The sequence below is a fragment of the Condylura cristata genome, unplaced genomic scaffold (genome assembly GCF_000260355.1).
Source record: "Condylura cristata isolate star-nosed mole 26May11 unplaced genomic scaffold, ConCri1.0 scaffold00031, whole genome shotgun sequence".
NCBI classification, from domain to species: Eukaryota; Metazoa; Chordata; class Mammalia; order Eulipotyphla; family Talpidae; genus Condylura; species Condylura cristata.
Window position 1 is genome coordinate 8,976,906 of NW_004567132.1, and position 18,068 is coordinate 8,994,973.

The 18,068-nt window shown below is 37.6% G+C and overlaps 1 protein-coding gene across 3 annotated transcripts in view; it reads left to right on the forward strand.

The window, feature by feature from the left end:
• The first annotated feature begins 252 nt into the window (after positions 1 to 252).
• Positions 253 to 18,068, forward strand: part of UGP2 (UDP-glucose pyrophosphorylase 2) — a 44,635-nt gene continuing 26,819 nt past the window's right edge. The window contains exons 1-4 of one of the 3 annotated variants that reach the window (XM_012731567.1): positions 253 to 488; positions 16,422 to 16,549; positions 17,344 to 17,451; positions 17,987 to 17,998. In XM_012731567.1, coding sequence (XP_012587021.1) covers positions 16,436 to 16,549; positions 17,344 to 17,451; positions 17,987 to 17,998 — 234 coding nt within the window. In that variant the 5' untranslated portion in view covers positions 253 to 488; positions 16,422 to 16,435. Of the gene's footprint in view, positions 489 to 1,135; positions 1,480 to 16,421; positions 16,550 to 17,343; positions 17,452 to 17,986; positions 17,999 to 18,068 lie in introns of those variants that run through there. The other 2 variants (XM_012731566.1, XM_004691443.2) reach the window with 2 other exon arrangements.

Genomic DNA, 18,068 nt, shown 5'->3' on the forward strand with positions numbered 1-18,068 from the left:
TGGAAAACTGGGAGTTTTACTAGTAAGACATCCCCGCCGCGCCGCCGCCTCAGCAGTAGCTCCCACGCGCGGGATCCCATCCTGGCTCCGCGCCCACCTCCGCACGCTCCCTTGGGCCTCAAAGCTCCGCCCACTGCCACCTCGGCGCATCTTATTGGCCAGACCCTGCGTCCGCGTCGGTTCCTGACTGGCGGCTACTCCTGTCAGTCTACGCGGCGGGGACATTTCCGCATTGAGGGGGGATGCTCCAAATGGAGGGGGAGGGGACGTGTTTAGGAGAAAGTGGGGGTTTTGGGTGTAGGGAACCAGCAGCCAGGTGGGCGGAGGGCGATCAGCTGCTGGGCTGCGACCGCCAGGAGGGCTTCACGGTGTGCATGTGAGAAGGGAGAAGGGTGCCACGGAGGTGGTAGTCTTTCAGCCTGTGAGCCTTCTTCCTGGGCAGACATAAGCTCCCCCAATTTCCCAGCTGCTAGAAGAAGAGGAGGAAGGTGGGTCGCGGTGGCGGTTGAGGGAGGGGTGGGGGCGGATTGGGTTCCCTGCTACCTCCTGGGTTAGTGTTTGTCTCTGCGGTGTGTAGAACGGATCTCGTGGACCCGCTGTGTGGCCCCAGAGGCCGAATTTGGGGTCTGGGAGAGCGCGGGGCCGGAGGACTAGAATGAGTGTGAGGGTCGGGCCCTCCCTAGCTCCTGCCCCTCGGGCTCTGGCCATCCACGGTCCACCCCTGGAGGGTGGTTCTTTAGTGCCGGCTGCGGGGGAGGGGCGTTGTGGCCTTCGGCTCCTCTCGGAGGATAGCCGCCGCCAGGTTTTGCCTCTCTCGGCCAGAAGGCCCCAGACGGTCTGCGCACCAATTCGTAGCGCCTCCCAGTTCCAGGATATTTATGGGCTGGTAAAAAGGGTTGCATTGCCCCCTTTGGCGGGCCTCTCACGCCTCCTCCACCCCTATTTGGTTAGGGGCAGCTGTTGACTCGCGTTCCCCGGAGAACTGGCCAGAGACTGGACGGCAGTGCCCGGGAGGGGGAGCTGGGGGTGCGGCCCATCAGTACTTGCTGCAGTCCAGCCCCGAGGGCGTGGGGACTGGGGCGGGGTGGGGAGGGGGCGGTGAAATAGCCGCTGTAGATCCGCCTCTTTCATTGAAGAAATTTAAGTTCGTGTGGTTTTTACCTTTTCCGGAGTCTTCAGCCGGTGTTTGGGCGCAGTGTAGGCAGGAGTTCAAACATACTCACTTGCACCAAGTTTTTGTCTTTTGGAAGTGGGGGCGCTTTTCCAGGGTGGGTTTTGGTTTTGGGTTTTTTTGTTTTTTCCAAGAGCGCTTTAGTCGCTTTGAATAAATGCTCTCTTAAGTGGCTAAAGATAGGAGAAAGAACACTTCGATTGTTAAAGAAGGGGAGGAAGAGAGACCTGCCCTATAGAGTGATTCCCCTACAAATTAAAAAACAGGAGTACTTTAATAAAGCCCTAAAATGTCAAGATTTGTACAAGGTAAGACGAGTCTTCTTATATTTTGTGTTGCCTCAACCGACGTTGGGTACTGACAGTCAGGCGGTTGGTGGGTGGTTTGGAAGTGGAAATGTTCATTTGAGATACTACTTGAAAAACCTTGTTTGTTTGTTTAAATTGACGTCTGCGCTGCTTAGAGGTTGGCCTTTCAGATACCTATAGCCTGTGTTCTTCTGGGTTTAGTTCTCCCTCCCTAAAATCAGATTAGTAGCTCTTTGACTTCTTAGGATAGTGGGTGTAAACGATAAGACCCCAGGGATTTGGCTGTTGATAATTCCTGTCCTCTTTTCCTCATGGATTTCAAGGTGCTGTGTGCACGGACTGGAGAACAGGGAGGATTGAGGGAAGGCAGGTGGGTTTTGCCAGGGCAGTTGGACGAAGCTTTAGTGTTCTCGGCTTCTACTCGGGGTTTGTGTGTACGTGGTTTGAGTCTCAGATTCCTTTATTGCGAAACCGGGAGTAGCTTGTAGAGCTGGAGGTCATTTCGGCAGGAAAAATGACTTTGCTGCATTGCTGTGAAATCTGTGATGATTATTTTGAAATCTGTGATGATTATTAAGATTTCTTTGTAATTTGAAAAATCGCCCTCTAAATTCTATATTTAAAAGGAAGTAGCAAATGCTTCACAGCTGAGTTCAACAGAACAGTGAGTTTATGTGTATGTGAACAGTGTACACATTGAAATTGGTGCTACTTTAAACCCCTGCCATCAGTTTGTACATAGAATTTGCCTTCTGGTATGCAATAAAACCCTTGCAGACCCCAGAGTATGAAAGTTTCAACCGTATTGCTGAACACACAGCTAGTAAAGTTCACAGCCACTTAATGTATTCTCAATACGGTCTCAACAAATGTAGATGTACTTAAAAAAAAAGTTGTTTCAGTATTGGCCATCATGTGACCTTGGAGGTAAAAATGCACTAATAATTTTACCTCACTTTACTAACTTTTTTTCGAGTTTTGTATTACTTAAAGAAGATCTGACTTTCTACCTTGGTAAGGAAACCAATGTGACACGCTTGATTTAAGCATTAAGCTAATAATGCCACTTGTCATGAGACTTTCAAGTGTATGTGCATATAAACTTTCAAACTTTGTATGTATTGAGGTGTTGCCTCTATTCTCTTTGCTCAAGAATAGAAATGTGCTGGTTTTCCAACAGTGACAACAAAACAATTGCCAGAAAGCTAGTTTTGCAAGAATATGCTAATGAAAAGTAGACAAGTCATAAAAGTTGAGGATTTTATTAAACGCCAGGTGTTTCTTGTAGTTATGCTTTAGAGTAGCCTGCAAAGGCACTGTTTGATATCAGTTATTGCTGTTAATGATTAACTGACTGCATAGATTCAATATCAAAATGGCAGTATTTATGAGTTGCTATCATTCGTTTGTTGTGTATTATTAGTTTCTCTTGTCATCCTTCCTAAAAAAAGTAAGCTTTTCTAATTTTGGAATAATATGGTTTATAAAAACAAGCTGCACATTTTTCAAAACTGAGAAATTATTATAGGCACACTACTGTTAACTAACTACAGGTTTACTCAGTCCCATGATTCAATCCAGAATATTGCATTCCATTTAGTTGCCATCCATGTTTACTTTAAATAATAGTTTTCCTTTAAAATTATCAGTTTTGCACAAAAAGATGAACCCTCTCCTCACAAAAATTTTAATTTATTGGTGTTTCTACTGTTTAAATGTACTAAAAGTATAAGCCCTGTATCTGTTTAACTCTGTTAATTAACCTTGTTGGTGAAGATTTGCTATTTCCACAGACTAAGTATGAGTCAGGATTTTTGTTTTGAAAGTTTTTGTAGCAAATCAAATTGTTTGATCTTTGCTGTAGCACTCATTAATATATATCTGGTCACTAACACTGAACTCAGGTCACTCAATAGAGAAAAGATTGACCCAATATTAGGTCTCTAATTTTTGTTATCTCTTTTAAGTTTCACAAGTGCTGGGAGAGGTATTTGTCATCATGACCTCACAGCTGAGGAAAGTTAGTGTCTTACCCAAAACTTGCAGCTAAGTGAGCTTTAAAAATTCATCTATAAATGTCTAAAACCCATGTCCTTTCCAATACCTTTAGTTGCTGGTTATTTTAAAAACGTATCTAAGTGAATTATGTTCCAAGCAGACTATGTGTTTCCTGTGGGCAACTGTATATCTCTGGGAGAATTAATAGTATGTTAAAGTGGTGAATGTTGTGTCATTCTGACAAATGAGAAACTGCACTTTCTATGCACTTTCAGTAGGCAGCATACATTGTTGGTGTAAATTTTTTGACAGCTTTTAGATTACATAAATGTTAAGATAGAAAGGTATGGATTTAGGTTTAAATCCTGTTACTAACAGCTGATCTGAATCACATACTTTTTCTGAGCCTCCCTTTCTACTTATATAAACATTGGGTCCTAATGCTTATGCTTATAAACTGAAATGGATTATGTGAATATACTGGTTATATATTAGATGGCCAGTCAATTTTTACTTTCTTAAATTGATGGTGGCATTTCAGATAGCATTGCCACCATAAGTATAATCACATATAATCAACACAAATAAACTGAAACAAGACATATATTTATTTTCCTACTTCAGGTTTGGTATTCAAGGTGGTGGTTTATGTTTGGAAAAAAAAAAATGGTAGGTGGTGGGATGCAGGGGAAGTTTGGATAGTAATGCCAATAACTAGTTGGTTTTGTTTCAGTCCAGTCAGCAAAAAAATTTTTGAGCACTTTATATGTACATTGTTATTTTGTGGGATTTCTCTGTATCTCTTATATTGGACACCTGAAGTTCAGAAGATCTGGATTTTATACCTTTGTGCTATGTACAAGTGTTTTTTAATGTCCTGGAACTTGAGGTTGTTACTTAGCTTGAAATTTCTCCCGCATTTAGCAATATACTTTATAGAAAAGGTGGCTACTTCATTCTCAAGCACTTTGGCCATAAACTATTAGATAGAAATGTTCAACTAATAAAAGTATGTCAATAGGTAGGAGAGTTCTCCAAAAGAAGGACCAGCTTTTAGAGGCATCTGTCAAGTCTTTATTTCTCAGACACTTCAGGGACTCAAAGAAAGACTTTTTAAAAAAATACCAAAGCTGATACATAAATTTCCTGGCCTGTATATTCTGGCCTCAAATCACCTTCTGCTTGACTGTGAAATTATTTTTCCAGTTGCTAGTTTTCTCTATCCTAGGGGTTGTTGTAGGGCTCCCACTTACAAATGTAGCACTACCTAAATGGGAAGGGATTCCTTTGTCACAATCAAATGGATTAAGGGTTATAAGAAGATTTAATTATTTTTTGTTAGGTTTTTCAGTTGGTATCACTTGGAGTATCACTTTTAAAAGTTCTGAGAGTGGTGGGTTCGTCTCCTTACATGATTTGAAATTTATAGCTGATACAAGGATGGTTGACATTCAGTGAGCTAAAGCCATGTCATATGCTTATACTGTAATACTAGAAGCACTTAAAGCTTTTTAATAGGCCATTATCTATCTAAATTATGTAAAATGACCCTTAAAGTTCTTAAATTGAGGTACTTTCATATTTCATGCGAAGGCATTTGAGAACCTGTGTCACTAAAATATTTGAGGCCTGTCAATTTCCCCATCTGTTGGAATTTTCTTTTTTTATCACTTTTTGTGATTCCTTTTGGTAGATGGTAGCTAGCCAGGGAGGATTAGCTGAGCTAATTATAACTGAAGAGGTCTCAAATGAATACAGGGAGAAGTATTCTGATGCCTGGTTCTTCTCAAAACTGAAGACCAAATTTAGCCTGTTGCTGATTATTTAGATGACTAAGATGCTTTTAGCCAAGGGGATTGTGGTATGTGGCAGGACTAGGAATAATGAAGCATTGACTGATGTTCTTAAAAGATGTTAACAAAAATTGGGCTTATGTGTAAAAAGGGGGGGTGGTAATTAAAATGGAGTCATAGTTAAAAATAGAAAGTGAGGGCTTTCCCTGGTGGTACAACAGGTTAAAGCATCGTATTATGAAGCTCTCCAAAGCCACTGCAACACAAGGTCGATCCCCCACCAGGTAGCTGACCCACATGGAGTGGCAAAGCCCTTCTGACCCGCCCACTGCTAACCTAAGCAGTGTACTTTGTCAGTCTGCTTGTTCTGCTCCCCACTCTGTCTCTGGTGAATCCTCTCACCCACCACACCTCTGACCTGTAGCCCAGTTCTGTAAATAAATAAATCTTAAAAAAAAAAATACACACACACACACACACATATATAATAGAAAATGAAAAACTAAAAATATTTTACTATAGACTTATTAATTGCTGGGGAAAGGAATAGTAACTTTACGGTGGAGAGAATAGAAAACTCAAAGTTAGTATCACCATCAAGTGTCACTATGTACCACTAGGTGTGGAATCCTGAAATGGATATAACATTACCTACATAGTGTTGCGTATACAAGCATAACTTATTTCTAGTCATGAGAAAATTGCAGGAAAATCCCAAATAAGGAATACTCTCTTAAAAAAGGAGAGTTCTCTTATTATCAATGATAATGTAGTTACCACAAATGTTGCACCAATTGGGAGCCCCTTGCATTTGCTCTTGATAACTGGGTCTTTCTCCTCCTAAGATGGTAATTTTTATTTGTGAAAACCTATGGTGGAAAAAGAAATTGAGAAGAAACATTAGAGAAATAAGAAATACTAACTGGCATACTACTCCTAAGTGTCAATTTAATATTCAAGAGATAAACTAAAAAATAACTTTGAAAGGGAATTACTCTAAGATGTTAATATTTCTTGGTTCAGTTTTGATGTTCTTCTGTATTCCACACAAGTGAAAATCATCTGGTATTTATCTTTATTAGATGTTAATTTGGACATTAGGTGTTTTGTGATATTTTCACAGAGACCAGTCTCTCTGTGTGTATATATTATTTTATTTTCATAGAAAGTTGTGAATGATAGTAATTTTAGTTAAAATAAAGAGATACTGGCCCTCCCTGGTGGCGCAGCGGGTTAAAGCACAGCACTAAGAAGCTAAAGCCACTTCCACATGAGTTCGATTCCAGCCTGCCCCAGAGGAGCTTCACATGGCGAGGCAGACCTCTCCTGACCCACCCGCTGCTCCCCTCAGCAGTATACTTCGTGGATCTGCCTGTTCTGCTTCCCACTCTGTCTCTGGTGAATCCTCTCATCCTCCACATCTCTGGCCTTTACCCCAGTTCCATATGAATAATAAATAAATCTTTAAAAAAATAAAAAAAAATGAGATACTTGTGTGAGGGACATTAGTTGACCTAATAATGAAAATATTCTCGCTAAAATAATTACATGGTAGTTTTCCAGTTTCCAAGATTGTATGTGCTGATTTTGGGAAGTATTACTAACTCAAACATTCACTGTTTGGTGTGTATCATCCGTTTGACCAGAGCCAGTTGGAGCTTTACGGTAAAGAATTTTATTACTTAATCAAGCAAGGGGACATGAGGTTGATCTCAAAGCACTGTCTTTCTTCCTAAAGGGGGTTGGGAATTTTATAGAACTATCAATATTTGGGTAAGGTTCTGGCAGGGTAGAATGATTAGAATTTGGGCTTCTGCATGGATTTTATGATCAGAAAATGGCAGCTAAGCACCCTTCTTGGACAGGGATTTTATTATGCGAATAATATTATTGAATTTAAGGTAAATTTTAGGTCAGCAAGGGTACTCTGTGTACTTATTGCTTTAGAGTTTAACCAGTTGGGGCAGGGATAAATACCTGACCCTATACTAAACAGCTCTGAATCACTTTAAAGGTTTTTAAAGGTCTGCTTTGATAGCCTTCTGCCTTCTGGGAACCATAAGTGCATGTATTAGGAGTTCCAGAAAGTTGGATATCTATATATTACTGAAAAATTAATCTATTACTGAAAAATTAATATAAACAAATATTTGAAAATCAGATTATCTCTGGATTATCTATAAAAATAGATGTGAAGAGTTGAGTGTACTAACTTTATGTAATGCTTTTTTTCTTGATATCCAAAACTTATACCCACCAATGGAGAAGATCCCACCAATATTAAAATAAAACTGGTGGGAGATGAGTTTGGTAGTTAGTGAATGAGGAAATATGATTCACTTACCACCCTTTTGGCTGTTTGGGATCTGGAAAAACTGGAGTTTTTTTTTAAGAACTAGTTTACTTTGACAGCCTGTAGTTTGTTTTCCAAAACATTGTATTTTCAATTTTGTGTTATAGTGTTTGAATTGTGAACATTTTGGTTATGGGTAACTTAGTTGATTATCTGAGTCATAGTGACTGTTAGTTGGAACCATATTTCTTAAATCTCAGTAATTCATTGACTGGGCTTGCATCTTTCTGTTTGTAAAATCTGATTTCTTTGAAAGTTGGTTTCCTAAGCTTTTGAATGAAAATTTAACTATATATTTTTTGTTGTTGGGTTTATATGTGAGAAAGGGGATGATAAAATCCATTTGAAAGCTGTTTCCCAGCTCTCTTGATTTCTGATGCAGGCATCTCCTTTAATTTGTTGCAAAGTAATTGTGTAGGGCTCAAATTCTGCCTCTGCCAACAGTCTCATTGTTTATTTTTTCAGTCATTGCCAAATGAAATCGATTGTGCCCCAGACCATCTTGACAATTAAGGATTGTTTTGCAGAACCATGGAAAAGTTGGCCTTGTTATCTTAGTTAACTTAACCACAAAATTTCACTTTCTAAAATATTTCCTCCGTGATTTCGTTTGTATCTTTCATTTGTATCCATTATTCGTTGTACTTATGAACATGAAATAGCATATATGTTTAGTCTACTTCTTGCTAATCACTAAATTCTAAAAATACTATTTTAGGGGATTGGGGGATTGCTGCCTTTAACAATTGCTCCAATTGCTCCTTAGCTCCAGAAACCTGCAGATAAGGTGACTGGAGTTGGTGTATTCCGCTGGTTGTTGGCTCTGGCAGAGGCTGATGTGATGTTTCATTTATTTTACAACTCTGCCTAGAATTTTAGAACTTCCAAAGAGTGTGGGAAAATAAAATAATATGTGCTGTTTTAACATTAGCATTGATAATATTTATAGAGCACATAAAAGCTTTTTTGTTTTTTTTTAATTCATTGCCTAGAAAACAATATAAAAGGAAAAGTTGAAAAGCATACGAGAATGCATTTTCTGATAGTTCTAACTTCATATAATGACCTCACATAATAGGCATATTTGGGTTTCTGAAGGTTTTCATTCAGATTTAGTGTTACACACTTAGAGATGCTAAACCTTGTAAACACTGAAGTGGAGGTGGGGGGACGGCGGGGTGGGGGGGGAGAGGAGAAGCACTGTCCTTCAGGATGGAGAAGCTGGACCTCAGGCAGCAGGGCTTGGATTCTAACTCCACATTGCCACTGTGTCCTTAGGCAAGCCAGCATCTCAGGACACCTTCATTCAAATTACAGGGCTGGTCTGCAAAGTAATTTTTTTTCCTTGATGGTGATTTTTACATTTTATCCCTTTTCTCTCAGCCAATGAGCAATAAAGGTGCCTTGGCATACTTTCTTTAATGCTAAGTGATCTTAACTAGTTGACATATCTCTTTTCTGTTTTTCAGTGATTTCTTTCTTTGTTTTTGAGACTTTAAGAACTACTCTTGTATGATTATTATTAAGCCTGCTTTATGTATAAATTTTAACAATTTTTTTAAAGTAATGAATTGACTAACACACATCTTGATTAGCAAGTAACTCTGGATATTTAGGATTAAACAATTCTTAACAGCCTAATATCTTTTTATTTTGTTATTAAAAAGCATTTGTTAAGTATTTACATGTAGGTAAAGCTGAGTTGTTTAAAAATCTGTGTAAATGTGAGCATTCATACTGTAGTTTACAATCTATAATAATCTATTAACTTTAATAAGAAAAGATACAAAATTGTATCAAATAATTGATTTTTCTTATATGATTGAATGGCATGTGTTACATTTCCTAAACTAAAATAAATTTAATTTTTTCTTTGCATAGAAGAACTGGGCCAGAAGTGTAGGGAGTGGTTGGTGTGAGAGGATTCACCAGAAATAAGGTGAGGAGTAGAACAGATGGACTTACTGAACTACCCTACTGAAAGGAGCAATAGGCAAGAAAGGAGAGGTCTACTGCACTATATGTGGGTTAGCAACCTGGCTGGGTATGAACTCAGGGCTTAGTGGTGGTAACACTGAGACTTAGCCTCTATGTTACCAGGGAGGCCCTATAATAAATCTAAATATGAAAATTTCCAGTATTTTTAATCTCTAAAGTTAGTGAAAACATTGTATTACACTTATTAAAGATGATAAAAATTGAAAGAAATTTAAGATTTCATTTTGTTAAACTGCCCACCACTTTGGAGTTTCTTCGACTTTATCCCTTCTGCTTAAGAAGCCTTAGGGACTTGAAGTATGTTAGGCATAATTCTTAACTTTTCTTAGTCCTGCCTCCCCATGATTAGAAATCATGGTTCTTAAATGTTTCTGGTTTTGTCTTGTCTGAAATTAGACTAGATTCTACTTCTTCTAGTCAGCACATAGCTGGATAGTAATAGACTCTTACACGTTCATTTTTAAAACATTACTTTAGTACTGCCTCAAGCTCTGTCGAGTTGTGTTAAGCAGCGGGGAGATAGTGGTGAACAAAATAGACACAATATATTCTTAGATTATAATCTGTTGGGTAAGACAGACATTGAATATATTTTTTTTAAGTGTTATGATGATGTTCTAGTAGAGGTACAGGGATCTACCATATGGAAACTAGACAAGCTTATTTAAAAGATTTCAGGGAGGAGATTACATTTGAACTGAACTCTGACAAATTACATGTAAGTATCTGGTCAATATATATGAGAATTACATGAGAATTTAATAAATCTTCATCTTTAACTTATTTACAGATTATGGGGTACCTATCCTGTTTCATGCGGTGAAGTAGATGGGGGTGTGTGTGTGGGTGGGGTGAGGTGGGGAGTTAAAGGTTACAGACACACCAGAGCACAAATTGAGGAATCAGAAGTAGTTAAAACTTGCACATGGAAGGATTGCTGTAAAAAGGAAAGCCTCTTTGAATGTGCAGAAGCTCCCACTTAAAAGAGTAGGAATCCCACCCCACAAATGGCAGAAGCTACTTATGTTACAGAATTTGAAATTTGGCATCCAAGAATCAGGGAGGTTTCCTAGAGGTTGGAATGATTCTCATGATTTTGTAATTCACAACTGGGCCCACTTGAAATGTGTGCTTTGGAACAATCTTATAATAGTCATGATGTTTTAATTTAATGGAGCAAACATTATGAGACACTCAGGTGTCTTTAAAAATTAGGGAATTGGATCATATGAATTGTGAAGTGGGGTGTTTCGGGTTGGTTAGTTGGTTAATAGTACAAACACTGCACCCATCCTTTTTGTTCTATTCTCTGACACATTTGTCTCATCTTGGGTCAGTTTCCCTCAAGGTCACTAAGTAGTAGAAGAAATTGGAAATGAGGGGTGGGTACTATTAAGTCCAGTGGTGCTAAAGGTACTATTTGTTCTCATGTGTCTCTTTTTTCAGTGACAGATGCCTTTTTCCAAAGTTCTTTGGCATATTATATACCAAAATGGTTCTCTGGCTAGAATCAGTATATTTCATGCTTAAAGCAATAACTGGGAAGGCTTTCAACCAATCTGGGCCTCATGCCATTTATGAAACACATGGTTTCGGAATAGATGCTAGGTGACAGAGTAGATTGGGATAGGAAGAAAAACAAGAATCATGGCTAAGAACATACTAAGATAAATGGAATACAATCTGTGTCAGAGCTACTCAAAGTGATACAACATTGATTTATAAGAAATTAATATTCTCTTGTACTCCATGTCCACTGAGTCACAATCTCTGGAAGTTTGCCCAAGAATCTGTTTTAACAAGCCCTTCAGGTTATCTATGCACATTAAAGTTTTAGAAGCACTACTGAAATGTCACAAATGGAGTAGGAAATTGTAGCCTTTAGGCTTTCTGCTTTAGGACTTTCATTTGCTTGGCTACTCATAAAAGTACTTTAGCTTGGCTTGTAAGACTTGCCTTCCTAAGGAATTTGTATTTATTTCAAATGAGGAAGAGAAGTGATATGATTGGGTTGCAACCTCGGGAGACCAGTCTATTCCTTGGTACCACCAGCTCGGAGTGACATGGCAGACTGGTTAGAAAGCTGTTGCCCTTCACGACTAGGAAAGGGAAAATAAGGCAACAGCTTTGGGAATGGAAGAGATTAATGGAATTTTGTTTTAATTAAGAAACTTGGTATTAGATTGGATGTAATGTGAGGGAAGAGCCCAATTTGTGATTATGATTTCTAGGTCACTTAGGAGGGACTAAGACAGAGTTAATGCCATGGAGAGCATAGAAGGGAAGGAAGATAAATTTAGATGGTTTTGTTTTGGATATGTTGAATTTGAGGCACTCATTTGGGTATCTAAGAGCAAAAGATCTACATGGTAGTAGGGAATGTGAGCCTTGAGCTCTGAAAGAGATCAGGATAGTAAGAACATATTTGATATCAATGAGGAGATTGGTGAGGGAATAACTGAGTGGAGAGACAGTCTGGGGTAAGAATCTTTGGAAACCAAGGAGTAAGAGAAAAAAGGAAGAGCCCATTTTGAAATTGAAGTCTGGCTATGGAGGTAGGAGAAGAAGTAGGAAAATTTTGAATGCTCTAACCCAAAGAAGAACTTTTCTAAAAGAATATTAACAAATAATAGAAAGGACTACAGTCAAGCCCAAAAGCTATTTAAATGGTCATAAATCTACTCAATGTATGCCATTATCTCTATTCATGGTTATTTCCAATTGCCACAACATTCTTGGAGTTTTATACTTAGGTGGACCACAGTCTAATCCTATTTAAAGATCAAGTGAGCTCTCCAATTCTCTGACTTTGGATACCTCTCAATGTATTTCCAAGGAAGGTTGGGACTGTCAGAACTAGTGAGTGATAGGAGGGGGCCTGGAAGATGATCTCCTTGTTACTGCACTTGATATTCTTTCTGTAGCCTTTTGATGGCCTATGTACTGTGAAGCTAACTTTTCACTTTAGAATGTGAATTGTTTATACCTGTATAAGGATATCAGGGAAGGGTATCATGTATACATCTAATTACTGAAATGGAAGAAATATAATACCTGAATTAAGATGAAAACACTTGTTAGATTGAATGTCACTTACCTGTTGATTCTATTGCTCTCTTTTTCATTTTTTTTTTGCTTGTTTTTCCCCATTTGGATAAGGGAAAGTTCATGGTGTTGAAATTTTAGTTCTTGTAAACAAGGAAGAATTTGGAAATTGAGGTGGTGTGGGGGAAGACTTCTAAAAAAAGTTAATTTCTATTCTATCACAAATAAACTAAATTGTGATTGTCATCCAAGATAATTCTGATAAGCTGGCTTTTATCCAGTTGGGGAGTATCATTCTGTCCTTTTGGGCATAGAAGTCATGCTTTTGGAGGAGAATGTTATTTAGGGACTTTGTGCCAGTGATTAAAGAGGAGGAAAAATGAGCACCTCATTGTGGTAGGATGTGGCTCTGAATAAACTGGCTTTGCTTCTGGACTCCAGCATTAGCTTATCTTGTGACCTTACATAAGTCCCTCTTTCAACTTCAGTTTCCTCATCTGTAAAATGATGAGAGTAGATTAAAAGCTCCCTCTCATCTCTAAAAATATTTTATGGCTGAGGTAATGAAACATTTGGTTCCTAAACCATTCTCTATCTGAATTCAGTAAAAAAAAAAAAAAAAAAAAAAAAAAGATCAATTCTTTATTGCTAGGAAGTGAGGATAAGACATTTTAGAATGTTAGAAATCTCCCATCATTCAGGGGTTCTTTAATTGACCTTTCTTTAGAAACACAGTTGTCCTTGCCAGAAGTGTAACCTGAGAATGTAAGGTCTAAGAAAGCCTCTAAGGCCTGACTTCTTTTCCTACCAGCAATGTCAGACCTTGCTTAAAAAAATCCAAATGGAAAAAAAAAAAAGATCCAAATGGATAGGTAAGAGGTTACTGCACAGGGAATGGCCTCTTTAGTTTGTGTCTGGTACAAAGGTAGAGGTTAAAGAAGCTCATCTTGATGAGGCATACATCTTTGTTCTTGAATATCCCCTTTTTCCCTAAACGCTTCCCTTATTCATTAATTACTAAAATCATAGTAACATTTTTGCTCAGGGAAGGGGAAGGAAAAAGTAGTGGAATGTAGTGGAAGAGGTTATGGGTTCCTTATAATGTTCTTTTGTTGCATAAGCTGTTTGTTAATATCTGTAAAGGGGTTCGAAGGAAGACAAAATTGTTTTTGTTTGCATTTGGTGCTTTATCAAACATGGTAGGAATAAAGGTTAGGGATATTTGTCACAACCTGAGTTTAAATCTGTGCATGTTTTTTCAAACTCATATGGGAAAATTGGACTTCTGTAGCTGGCAAAGCTCACATGTGATATTACATGTGAGTCTTTCCACCAGCCTTTCTTATTTTGGCTTAATAAGTTGGATCCTGATGACAATCTATGTGTTGCAACCTAAAACGATAGGCTATTGTTTCAGAAGTCTCTAATTTTTTTCTTTTTCTTTGATTTTTCATTTATATAAATCTCAAACAGCTATTAAAGTTATTTTTAAACTTTGCGGCGACCTTTACTTTCATTTCATATTGGCATTTGCCCAGAATATAAGTAAGTTAAACATTTCCTGGACTAACTTTTTGGAAGGTGACTTGAATGCCTCCCTTTAGGGTGTAGCTGCGGCAACAGGGTACCAAGTCTTGAGTCTAACAAAAAACTTACTCAAAAGTCATGTAGTTAATTTTTTTTATCTATTTCTGTCAGTCTCTGACATAGAGAATCAACTAGTTCATGTATGCTTTAACTTAGAGATTTTATACTTAGTTGAGTTTTTTCTAAATTATTTTGTAGGCCATAAATATGGGAGTTGAAAATTCAGGAAGAGGAATTTAGGTGTGCATTGGGATGCAGAGTGGGTGACTTATAATCTGTGATAAATTTTAAATGACAATTAAATCTGCTAGTGGGTTACTGTGTGTGGTTGTCACATTAACTGTAGTTAAAAATGCTCTGTGTGAGTGTCTGAGTATCTTATCATAATTATGCTAACACACTTACTGTTAGGCTTTTACAGGTTATAATCAAATTGCTACTCGCTAGTGGAAGCATCTTTAGGTTGTTTATAGAATATACACACATATGTGTTACTTAGCTCACAAAGAAGTTATTTATGAACCACAGTTTGCATCACTTTGATAGTTTTACTGGAATCCATAAATTTTGTTGTGTGGCAGTCTTATGCCAATAAAGAGGGCACAGTTAGAATACGACCATTTTAGGACTAGGGTTTCGTGTCACCAGGTTTTCTGAGACTTTTTCTCTTGGATTTTAATGTGTAAAAAAGAATTTTTAAAAGATCTTTGTTAAATAATCTCATTTGTTAACACTTTAAGAACTGTTTAGATATTTGAGAGAGGCTGTGTACATCAAATAAATTGCCTCGGGAGTTATATCATGTATTAATTTTATTTCTCAAAGTAGTTAAAAATATTATGTTGGTTTTAATTCCATCTGTATAAATATTTTCTTCTGCCCAGATAACAAATGAAAGAATTTATGGGAGTTTTTAGCCTAATTGGAATATGATTCTGTTAATGAATATTTTGAAGAAATAATTATTAAATGAAATGTTTAAAAATAATCTTCAGGGCCCTCTTTGGTGGCGCAGCAGGTTAAAGCACAGCACTAAGAAGCTAAAGCCACTTCTGCATGAGTTCGAACCGCGCCTGTCCCAGAGGTGACCACATGGCACGGCAGACCTCTCCTGACCCTCCCACTGCTCCCCTCATCAGTTACTTATCAGTCGGCCTGTTCTGCTTCCTACTCTATCTCTGTGAATCCTTTCACTCCTCCTGCACCTCTGGCCTGTACCCCAGTTCTGTATGCATAAATAAATAAATCTTTAAAAAAAATCTTCAAAAGATACATTTATAAAAATAGGTTAACTTAGATATTGAGGAGAAAAGGGAGTGAGTAATCTGTACCTTATTTTATAAGAAACGGACAGGATAATTACTGTCTTGATAGTAAAGTGTGTAAAACAACATATGTGGCATTTTTTTTCCCCTAAAGTGCAGAGGCTCTTTTCTTCTTTTCTGTATTTTTCTAGTTTCTGTTTGTTTTCTTCTATAAGCATTTCTGACACCTTTAGTGAGATCCACCTGACACAGAGATGCACAGCTAATACCAAACGTCCTGATAGTCTTGTCTCACACAGACCAGATTGGCTTCATTGGAAATGAGAAGCAGAGATGCAGCCCTGTGCCCTTCTCCTTTTAAAGTGAAAATTTTGATGTCGGGAAAGTAGAGGCACCTTGGAATTCCGGTATCTCTCAAGGGATTCTTTAGTAAGGAATATGAAACTAAGATGGATAGGATTCCTGAAACTTTTTATCTGTCCTGAAGAAGGGAAGAATCTTTGCTTCAGCTGCCAGATCCTTCAGGCCTCTCATGAGATAGGCGTTCCATGAGGGTCTGTTCTGTAAAGCGTTATCCCAGTTTTCATTTTTCTCTAGTTTTGATGGTAGGAGGGAAATACTAGTAGAGAGTAAAGTATATGCTCGTGAAGATTTACTATTTTATTTCTACCTGTCCCCAAAGTGTGAATGTTTCAGATACATGATTAAAACATACAGATGGGCCAGACTTTCAAATTTGAGCTCCTATGATTATAATTGTCCTAATTATTTAACTGCTAAAATGGGGCCTTAGGGTTGGGCTCATTCCATAGGCTTTAACACTAGACAGAAATCATTTGTGGCTTACCAAATATTTGTGTCTTTATGATTTTTCAGTTGGTGGTTTTATATTTTTGTTTTAAGATCTCAGCATAGCAATGTCTCAAGATGGTGCTTCTCAGTTCCAAGAAGTTATCCGACAAGAGTTAGAATTATCTGTGAAGAAGGAACTAGAAAAAATTCTCACCACAGCACCATCACATGAGTATGAGGTAAGGACTCTACAGTGTTCTTTGCTTTCCTCTACTTACATGCTAATTTATTACTACTGAGCATTCAGCCTGACATAAGCACAAGTGTAATAATATAAAAAAATTAGGATTGCTTAATGATTAAGGATTTTCAACATTTGCTCATTAAAAAACATTTTTTCCTCTAGAAAGTTTCTAAAGTCTGTAAGTATCAGAAGAATGTTATACTTTATTTTTTTCTCTCTTGATATCACTGGGTAGAGAAATGGGTTCCAATATTCAGTTAGAATTGTAAGTTTATCAACCATCTATCCTGGATGTCTTTTTCAAAGAGTCAGTCCTAATAGAACAATGATACTTTGACAGCTGTAATAGATTTCCCAGAATAGGCAGGTGACTTTTCTTTTATTCCAGTCAACCAATAGCTTATCCTTTTCATTTTCAAGTTGTATTGAATGTTTTTGAGGATAGCTATATTTTGTGTTTTTTTTTTGTGTGTGAATATTAATTGTTACTTTAAAGAGGTAGAAAAATACTGGTGACTAAAAGAATCAAGTCGAATTCTCATTGACCAAATGGTGTTCATTTTATATGATACTGGTAGACAAGGGGAACATTTTTGTTTCTACTTCTTTAAGTGTGGTTACTATTAGCTTTTCTCTCTCTTTACATTGAATTGTAAAAAATTCTCTGCTGTACTCCAAGTTCTGATAGCATAAGAATTTCATTAAAATATATTTTAAATGTATAATGTGTTTATTTTTATTAAATAATACGCATTCTGCTAGTTGTAATAATAACTTCTGTTTTCATAGCATACTAAAAAAGACCTTGATGGATTTCGGAAGCTATTTCATAGATTTTTGCAAGAAAAGGGACCTTCTGTGGATTGGGGGAAAATCCAGAGACCACCAGAAGATTCGGTAAGTTTTAAATAAAATAGGAAAATTTAAGGTAATTTAAGACACAGTTTAGTTTTGGGGATGGCAACAGTATAGAGGACCTGTAACAGCTATCACATAGAACAGATAAATATTGCTTTGCATTTTGGTCTCTCTATACTGAACCTAAAGACTAGATGTCTATGGTATTTCTTTGTGTTGGCCCCATCTTTCTAGTCATACAGAAGATTTATGAAAGTCTAGTCACCCTTAATACTTCTCCGTAACTTTAACATTCCTGAATATGAGGCAGTGAGGCAGTCCTTTTGTTTTTTTTAATAATATAATAGTTTATTTTTACAACATTTTGTGCATTTTTCCATCTCAGTTGTATCCCCATGGTCTTCCCATCACCAAATCACCCATGTGCCATCACCATAGTCCAGTGCACTTCCCTCCCCCCACCGTTTTTGATCCCATTCCCCATTCCACTCCCATAAAATTTCTCTGGTATATAGTTGTTCATTCTTACTTTTTTTTTTTTTTTTCACCTGGTCCTGTATACTCCTGCTATGAGCGAAACCATCAGGTATTTTTTCCTTTTCTTTCTGGCTTATTTCACTAAGCATGATCTTTTCCAGCTCCATCCATGTTGCTGC